This window comes from Aotus nancymaae, unplaced genomic scaffold (assembly GCF_030222135.1).
Source record: "Aotus nancymaae isolate 86718 unplaced genomic scaffold, 86718_ANA_hifiasm-v0.15.2.pri h1tg000025l, whole genome shotgun sequence".
Lineage (NCBI taxonomy): Eukaryota > Metazoa > Chordata > Mammalia > Primates > Aotidae > Aotus > Aotus nancymaae.
The window spans coordinates 40,497,245-40,507,571 of NW_026988438.1; the positions used below are offsets into that span (position 1 = coordinate 40,497,245).

Consider the following 10,327-nt stretch of genomic DNA (forward strand, 5'->3'; position numbering starts at 1 on the left):
CTGATATCGGCTGGAGGAGATGCACTGCATGCTGAAGTGTGGATTCCCCTTTGCCTTTCATGACTTTTTATGAGAGTTTGGAAATAAGGAAAAAAATGTGGTTTATTTTACTGAGTATTATGGGAAAGAATATAGATACTTACAAACTGGCAAAATTAATACTACACAGGGACCCTAGGAAGTAGTCTTTGAGCCTAAAAAGAGTTTTCCAAGGGGAGGCCAGTTAGCTGAACATATCAGGGAATGGGAAGCATTGTAGTTATTTTCATTTGACCCCTTTTTCTACTCACACCTTTCTTTGTGAGAACATCTATTATGACAAAAAGGCTAAAGCCCTCAGAGATTTAGACAGTAATTTTAGATATAATTTTTTTAATTACATGAAAGGAAAAATGAAACCTTTAAAAAATGTATTTTTTGGGCATATAATTGTCATTTATGATTCTCCCATCATTCTTTAGCTATGGCCTTCATTCATTTTATGCTCTTCCTCTACTAAGACTCTTTAAGGCTATGTAGCAACAACTCCTTGGGAGAAAGCAAGTAAACAAGCAAGGAAGAAAGACAAAAAGAAAGAGAGAGAGAAAGAAAGAGGAGGGAGGGAAGGAAAAAATAGAAAAGGGAAAAAAAGGAAGAAAGAGTTTTTTGTTGTTTTTATTGTTTTTTTAGATTTTTTTTTTAAAGCAATATGTCACTTCTCTGTCTTTCTAAGTTACAAGAAAAAAAATGAAATCTAAATTTTTTAGAAACTATCATCCAGCTGATAGCTGTATCTATTGTTGAAGGTACATTATCCTCTGTACTTTCTGAGGTCCCCATTCATGCATTTAACCATCAAGATTTTCTGCATTTTAATAAAATTAAAAAAAAAAATTTTTTAAATTTTCCCTCCAAATATGTCTGCAGTCTAGAATCTCCAACCTGGTAAAATCTGAAAATAGTATACGGTTATGGATTTTAACATTTTAATTCCTGGATAAGACTGTTCTGTTAGCACATGTTAATGAGGTGTCATACCTTTGAGGAATTAATCAGAATAACATTAGGAAAGACATGGGCTTTCCTGTGATAGAAAATTAAAGGTATTGTCTACTTTCTTTATTAACAATAATTAATTATTTGAAGCTAGGTTGTAATATCTTTCCATATTTTCTGAGAATGACTAAACACCAAAATATATTCTCAAGGAACTGTATGACATCCAAATCTACTTTAAAATAAAATATAATTGGTTAATACTACTAAGCATCTTGAGCTACAAGTTTACATTTAGTGGGATGATTTAACTATTTGGTAACAGATTTTCAGTATTATGTTTAATGAAGTATAAAAAGATTTTACTCATCCATTATTGGATTTTTAGCTCTGATGATATTTACAGATGCAATAAGGACTGCTGAATTAAGTTGGAGAAATGAAATTAACTACTTGTAGTTAGCTGAGATAACATATTCTCAAGTAAGCCTTCTCCAAAAATCTTAGCTGGGATAAATTCTTCTCCTCCCTACTCCTAGGGCAACCCATATATCCCTTTATTAATATTTACCATGCCATGTTAAAATTCTGGATCTTTTCTTTCACAAGATTTAACTGTAGTCAAGAGGAATGATTATGAATGATTCATTGTAATACCAGCAGCTGCTGCACTCAGGGGCTAACAGATGCTAGGTGCTCAATAAGTGCAGGCTAAACTCAACTGTCAATGAAATATAATAGCTGATAAAATAAAATTAAATGTTAGAGTGAGTTATAAAGCTGTTTGACCTGGGGAATTATAGCAAAGGAGGAGATCAATAAAGTCCGGAAAGGCTTTCCGAGAAAGGACTTAATTTGTGCCTTTCATCCAGGAGTCTAAGGAAGAAGCAAAATTATTTCCAGGAAATGAAAAATATCACTGATATGGGAATAAGTAACTTATATTGATGGACAAGAGAGGTGACAGGAGTAAGACTATGTTCCTGAGAAGAATGGAAATTAGATTGCATAATTCAATTAGTATCGTACTATAAAGTGTCAGGAAAGCCCAAAGAAGAATTTAGATCAGATGCAAAAACAAAATAAAATGATTAAAGTTATTTGAATAGTTAATTAAGTTTATTAAATATTCACAAAACATTTACTTCAGAAAAGGCATTATTCCTGGTTCTGTCAGGGATCCTATGATAGTTGTTGATTAACACCCCCCAACTCAATTAATAGACACCAAGATCAAATCAATAGTAGAACCAAAAGCAAAGCCACATCATCTGTTTCTCTAAAACAAACAAACGGTGTTTTTGGAACACCTATTGTGTGTTCTTCAACTATAGTGCCACGAAGTAATAAAAGATTTGTAATATGTAGGAGTCCCTAAAGTACCTGTTTAAGAAATACATGCACAATGAAATATGTATGAACTTTAAAAAAAAAAAAGAGAGATTTAACTAAATTCCCAAAGTTCAGCTAGGTAAGAAGGTGCAAAGATTTGAAGGTAAGTAGAGCTAATAACAATCCAAAGAGAAGATATTGAGATATTTTTGAAGGATACTAGATTTGGAATCACAAAATCTGGGTTGGTCCCTAAATTGAGTGTTAGCTATTTACCATTCATTTTTCTAAAACATATGTTACTATCTCAGAGGCTGGCTGGGAGTGTTAATTGAGATGATATCTGTTGAAAGTCCTCGTATAGTAGCATGCAGTAGATGTTAAATAAATATTTAAATCTGAATCTACCTAGAAGATAAATTTTGTTCGCTTCAGAGTTTTCATAAGATACACTCTTGGCTTTAATATAGTCAGCTATCAATATCCGAAACACTGTGATATACACTGTCTATCTACAGTGAGTCAGATTGCATAGAAATTTGGCTTAAAAAAATCTTCTGTCCTCTGTGAAGCAACAAAACCACTTTTTTTTCATTACTGTAGGTTAGTTATCCTTGACATGCAGCCCAACAGGGCAACTGTGTTCTGGTCAGGTTTGCCTTTTCCACTGTAACGCTCCCTTTCTTTCTCTCATCAGATGATCCTCTTTTCAGCCTGCTGTATCTGTGGACTCATTGGGGGCATCCTGAATTTTCAGTTCCTCCGGGCAGTCACAAAGAAAACTTCCTCCCTATATCCTCTGCACCTTGCCTCCATGTCTCTTGCGTGCATCGGGATTGGGTGCTGTACTCTGTCCTCCTGGCTCACTTGTCGACTAGCCAGCTTTGAACAGAGGAGGATGTTCTCAGAAAGGGAGCATTCCCTGCATCATTCTCATGAAATGGCTGAGAAAGTGAGTTTTGTACCTTTTCCTCTCACTGCTAGCACGTGATGAAGACTGCAGTCCACTCTGAGTGAATCAACTTAACACATTAGATTGAGATTTGAAGAATCAGATTTTTATACATTTGGCTCTATTGGGTAGAAAATAGAAACATTTAGTAATTTTTTTCTTAAAAAACTTTTTCTAAAAATTGGGTAGAAAATAGAAATTTTTTATTTTTTTGTCTCTGCAATTCATGGGTACACCAATTTTCAAAAAAATTTTGTAGTCTGTCTATTCAAAAGCACAGTGCCTAAAATAGTATTTCATAAAATATTGAATACCTTATAAATATGGATTTTTATGTATTATACTGAGGAAAAACACAGATACCAAATATACTCTCCACTCAATAATGCCAGTTTTAGAAATTGCATGAATTCCCTTTTCTAGTTCTTCCCTTGTTCTTTTAAGGAGACGCATTTGATTATGTAAATTTGGTCTTCAAGTATAAAGGGGTTATTAAATAAGGTGACAAAAAGCCTTGTCTATCAGTGCAGATATTACAATATATATAAAGCTTCATTTAATTCTCATCTAAACTTATGCATACTTGGATAGATTTGCCTGTATTTTAAACAGTTGTCCTTGCATACTTGTTTCATAAAACCCATGTAAATAGAAAGTTAAATTAATTGCATAAAAGGACAAATCATATAGTATGATGTCTATGTTTCTATTGCATTTTGCACATATTTCTTAATTCAGTTCCTGCTATTGGCTCTAGTAGAGAAAAGAGGAAACATTTGTAAAATAAACTCACTAAGATAATGGCCACATTATATTTTGCTTCATATCATGGAAATAAAATTGCATAACCACAGAGCAGAAGTAATAATAGCAAGACTTACTGCACATTTCTTTATAATGTTACTTTGAAGGAATAATATTTATTCTGTAGTGTTTCTACTTTGTGTACAGTCTATATATTCAAATCAGGAGCACAAATGTTCTTAAATTGACTCAAGAAAGCAAAGTTAATCAGAGCTATGCATGCCCTTCATTAAAGAATTCATGGTATACATAGCGGGACTTCAGTAATTTAAATGATTGTTGAAAATAGATGGTCATTATATGTGTATATATGAATAGTAGCTCTTTTGTGCTTTATTTTTATACTAGTTTGATTTAGTTTTCTGTATATATTTGTGCAATATTTATTGTATGATTGTTATATTTACATTAGAGATTGAGGGCTATTGAAATAACCGACTTGCCCAGCTGCCCGGTGGTGCCCCCGACACCAGAGTTACCTACAAGGTACGCTGATTTCTAGGGAGTTACCATGTTGTAATGTCATTGCAGAAAGCACTACCCCTTCCAGAAAGCCATGATGTCAACAGATCAGTCTGAACTGACGTTGCTTAGGTTGTTTCTCAAAGTGTCACTTTCATAAGCGCTTACTTTGCAGAGCTGACTACATGGCAGAATCTTGCAACTTGAAAGTTGGTTGAGTATTTAAAATACTCAGCCTACCTATAAGCATCCAAACACATTTCTGCTTGGATGTGTCATGACTCCTTTTATTCTCAGCTACTTCATCATTCTGACTCAATATCATCATTCATGGGCCAGAATTTTGTTTTTAATAATAGATATGTCTGGATAAAGACAAACTGTATATTTCCCTCATGTTAAAATTGCATGAGAAGATAGCCAAAGTTGGATACTAATACAGTAAAATTTCCATATGAAAATTTTCTTCTTGTAAAATTATCTTATGTGATACCTTTTAAATTTAGTTCCCATAATTCAAATTGCTAAAAATAAATAGTAATGGCTCTTTGTTTGCTCAAATAAAATAATTGGACATACAGAAAGTCACATGGATACTATGGCCCGTTTGCAGAAGGTCCATTTGCAAATAGTCACATTTGGTCCAGCCCAAATTTAAACTGCAATCTTCCTGTTAAATTAAGCATGGCTATTTGCAAATAAACTAGAGACTCACTCATTTTAAAACTATTTTTTGCCATTATTTCATATCAGTGATTTTACTGTGTTCATGCTAGAGTGAATTCAGTAAGAAAATTCTTATTTTGTAAAAACTTTTAAAACTGCTTTACAAAATTCTGCAATAAAAGGTTAATATAACAGATTAACTTTTTATGGTTTTTTAAGCAGTTGAGTGCAAAGTCGTTGTAGAAGGAGAAAAGTCACCTAATAGATTTATGTAAATCTATTAGAAATTTGATTTTTCTCCTAGTAGGTAGAAAGGTAGAACAGGAAATGTAAATTTTGTTGAAGGTCGTTGGGGAAGGGGGGTGATTTCTACTTATTTTGCCATCAATGGTGAGTTCCTCAGTGAAGCCTCAAATCAGATTTCTGAGCTATAAACTGAACTCCAGCACAATAACTCTAATATATTTTCAGATTTTTTCGTCACATACATCTCTAGGAGACTTTCACCAAGTACGTCTCTGGCAGATTCTCCAAACAGAACTAGATAGAAATAGAAATGAAATAAGTTAAAAAATAATTTCCACTTGTAATTTTCTTTTAGTGCTCTGTTGCAAATAGGCTTGTTCAAGCATGGAAAGACGCTGCCAATCTATTTTTAGATAATTTTACTGACATATTTTTAGTATGATGCACAAACCATTATAAATACAAATGGGCTTCACATCCCATCACTTTTTATTATGTTGGGAAGGGTTTAATATTTAATAAAACATATGAATTAAAAGCATCAAAATTTTTCTTAATATATTTCATATAATTGAAACTGAAACTTTTAATGCTAGTGTGTCCTTTGCATCTATATTTTCAATGCTATTCTATATAGTTTTACTTATTAACTTTTTAGTAATTGATCCATTAAAAACATAAGAGACTTCACTGTTTTTGCTCTTACTGGAAGAGTGATAGTGTCATGAGAAACAATCTTTCCTACTATGATTTTTTTAGTGATCCATAGTTACAAATGAGCAATGATCCCCTTGTAAGCCTTTTTCTCTTCTTATCAAAAAGGCCACACATTTTTCTATAGAATAAAGGTCACTTCTAGAATGCATTGGCACTTTGTTGACATGCTCAGCAGAGGAACCTATGTATTAGAAAAACTTGTGCATTTAACCATCTTCTTTCTAGGTGAGGTCTTTGCAAAACTGAGTTGAAGAAAAAAAGAGAAAACTCAGAAAAGTGTGGAAAGAATGAACCGTTGTTGTGGGTAGAATATTTTGGTCTAACAAATTGTTACTTCAGTATTTTCATGTGCTCCAATGCAATGGAATTTTATTTCCTCAAATAAAACAGCAATATCCTTGTGTTTCCCCAAAACTTAGCAAGTTTTTCAATGGATTGAAATTTCTGTTTTGCAAACTCATTAACCAAAACAATGTCTTATTCCAAAAGTGAATTTTAATTAATGATGTCATTTTTCTAACAGGAAATGACAGACAACATGAGCAATGGAGGACCACAACTGATATTTAACAGAAGAGTATAATCAATGTTTTAAAGAATTGAACATTTTTTAGGATTTTCATGAGGCAATGAGACACCAAAGGACTAGAAAATAAAACAGTTTTTGCATTTGCATTCATCTCTCCTGAGCATCCACTAAAATTATTCTTCCTAAATATTGCCTCACTTATTTCTCCACCCTTTTTTATGGGGTAAAAAACTTTTCAGAAACATTCTAGTACAATAATTTCAAGAGGCTTTCTAGATTGTTCTAAAGAAGACTTTTCAGGAAAGAGAAATAATGAAACAGAAATAAGATGCATATTCTATACAAACACTATTTGACTAGCATGATTATTACATTTATAATTACATATTTCATATGAGTAATTGAAAAGTGCAAATATCAAGAAATAAAAATAACTTACTGATGTCTTTGTTTTGAAAGACAGATGGCTTCAAGGATGCCACAATTCAAAACCTCAGCAAATGCCTTGTTATAAACATATTGTAATTATTTTCAACTTGTGAATGAAATATATTTCATAACTTCTTTGTAAATGACAAAAAACCTCAAGCATAAAAAAGAGACCTTTTAGAGAGAGAGAATATTAATCTGTATGGTATTTTTGCACTTTTGCACAAAGAGTGAAAAGTTGTATATGACTATCATTTAAGAAAATAAATGTGTTTTGATCATACTGTGCAGATTGATCTGCATGTTCATGAATGAGTCTAAGAATAAAGTATGTGTGTGAATGTATGTATATATAATGTAAATATAGAACATGTATACAGCATATATTATAGCATACACGAATGTAAATAGGTATTAGAAAAGAAATTGTGATGCTATGGAGGTATTATTAAGATGCTACTCCAATAGAAATGGGAAGACAATTGCTTAAGGCTTTTCCGTGCCCCCAAAATCACGTTTAATTTCTATTAAATTTGCCCTTTTTTTCTTTTTATTAGGTTTGTTTTGCGTAAATATCATTGTGGCTGATATTTATGAAGATGAATGATCTGAATAGTGTAGTATATAGATAGATTACTTATTTGGCTATTTCACTATGACTATAGTATTTATGTATAGCAATTAAGATTAATTTATAAACACAGATGACTTTAATGGCATATTTCCAAATTTATAAAGACATTACAATTATTGATGGTATTGCTTTTTCTTTTTTTTTTCTTTTCTTTTTTTTTTTTTTTGAGACGAAGTTTCGCTCGTTACCCAGGCTGGAGTGCAATGGAGTGATCTCGGCTCACCGCAACCTCCGCCTCCTGGGTTCAGGCAATTCTCCTGCCTCTGCCTCCTGAGTAGCTGGGATTACAGGCACGCGCCACCATGCCTAGCTAATTTTTGTATTTTTAGTAGAGACGGGGTTTCACCATGTTGGCCAGGATGGTCTCGATCTCTTGACCTCGTGATCCACCGGCCTCGGCCTCCCAAAGTGCTGGGATTACAGGCCTGAGCCACCGCGCCCGGCCGGTATTGCTTTTTCAAACGTCTTTCAGTCCAATTAAATGATCCAAAAGGGCAAATGACGTACCCCCCCAACAATGAAGTAACAATTACCTTTGCTATAATTTAATTTAGGTGTTTTGTTTTACAATTCTCATGGAATAATATAGGCAGTCCATATATAAGAAAACATATATCCAAAGATCCTGCAAGAGTTCTTTGTGGAAAAAGTGAAAAGATAGACTAACATTTATATAGCTAGATTCAATCATCTCCTCTAATAATGGAATGTTAAAATAGCAAACAAGAACAACACATATAAGTGAAAAAACAACATATCTTTGAATATATTTATGAGAATATAATCTCTGGCAACAGACAAAGAGATCTATTATTTTTAAATCTATAACTCTCACTGTATTGTATTCTTTTCTTTGTCCACAAAGCTAATCAATTTTCACATCCTTTTTTATGAGTTACTTATTGAATCATAGGTAAATTAAAATATTTAGATCCAGCTTGAGAATATAATTTATACACAAAAAATGAGTTTTAATTGTGCTAACACAGTAATAATATTTCAAGTTAATGAAAATTTAAAGGTCTTTTATAGTAACATGATCATCATTAACCTATTTAAATCTGCTGATTTAAAATTCTGGCTGTCATCTATTCAACAGAAATAACTGAACTCTGCTTGTTTGGTGTAGTTTTTGAAGTCTCCCAATTATTTTGGATAACTTCATTGCCTAGTAGATTACAGAAGTTATCTATAAATGCAACCTTAAATAGTGAATCAACATCATAACTATTCATTTGATGTCACAAAGAGGCATGACCTTTGCCAATGAAAATCTAAATTACATCATGAAGATATTTGTGTGTGTATGGTCCCATGTAAGTCATGAAAGGATGTAGTTTTGTACTGAAAGAATAAACACTGACTCTAATTTTCAGTGAGAGTTCTCTATAAACATGTTTGTACAATATAAAATTATAATACATCAGAAAAATGTAACGCCTTATGAACTAAGTTACAGCATAACACATTAAAGGACAAAAGGAGGCATATCACTGCTTTGATGTACAGTTAAAAAGAGATGCAATCATCACAATTATTCAAATAGTTTACAGTATATGTTTAACCAAGTATAGATATATTTTAAATTATGATTATTTTAACCCAGTGTTTTCAGAGTTGAGTTTAGAATGATTTACTTAGGATGTATAGTGATTCTTTTTTAGATAGGTGGGGGATGTTAGGAAGATATTGTTCAAGTGCTTGAAAATTTAATTTGGACAATATATTGAACCACGTGTTGGAATGTTTTCAGTGACTACCTTATAGTTTTAGTATAAGCCTACCCTTGGAAAAAAGCAAGGTGATACTAAATTAGAAAAAATATGTGAAATTGTTGGGGTGGTATGCTTTGGGCCATATCAAATAGGTAAAGGTATTATAAGCATAAAAGAATAAAAGTGGGCTCTTCTTGGAAATCTTAAACACATATATGTGTATGTGTGTGTATATATATGCATATATGTATATGTGTATATATATGTATATATACACAATGGTTTGGAAGTGGAACATGATATGATAACTCTACTGACATGTCTATAATAAAATGATGTGCTTTGAAATTGGATATGGTGTTGGCTTTCTTTTCATTGTAATACAAAAAATAGTTTCCTCAATAGCTACATGAATAAATGTGCTATTCTGAGGAAGGCAAGGGATGGCCTGGTGTGAATGAGGGGAAAGAGACAGTCACAGCTGGAGGATAAATAAGAATATTATTTGAGACACGAAAGCTAAAACATGTTCAAATATAGAGGCTGGTTGAAGACATGAAATAAAATGATTATAATAAGAATGTGAAGCCCCTACAGACATAAGAAAATATGATATAATCATATGAGACAGAATTACCTATGGTAGGACAGAGATTGCAATTGATGTAACAAATTAAACCACAGTTTTTAGAGAACTCTGATGGCCTACTTGAGTTTGTCAAATTGGTTGCTATTGGCATTTGGGCTGGATAATAACTTATTATGCAGATTGTCCCATGCATTTCAGGCCACTTAGCATCTCTGGTCTCCATCCACTAAATCCCCGGGGACACTCTGATCATTTTAGATCATTTAGATCAATAAAA

The 10,327-nt window shown here is 32.6% G+C and overlaps 1 protein-coding gene across 9 annotated transcripts in view; it reads left to right on the forward strand.

Moving 5' to 3' along the window:
• The window catches only part of TMEM196 (transmembrane protein 196), a 399,697-nt gene extending 389,883 nt beyond the window's left edge, over positions 1-9,814 (forward strand). For 7 of the 9 annotated variants that reach the window (XM_064380552.1, XM_064380553.1, XM_064380554.1 and 4 more), the window contains 3 exons: positions 3,005-3,259; positions 4,476-4,549; positions 6,678-9,814. In XM_064380552.1, coding sequence (XP_064236622.1) covers positions 3,005-3,259; positions 4,476-4,549; positions 6,678-6,684 — 336 coding nt within the window. In that variant the 3' untranslated portion in view covers positions 6,685-9,814. The remainder of the gene's footprint in view (positions 1-3,004; positions 3,260-4,475; positions 4,550-6,677) is intronic. The other 2 variants (XM_012437622.3, XM_012437623.3) reach the window with 1 other exon arrangement.
• The last annotated feature ends 513 nt before the right edge of the window (positions 9,815-10,327 follow it).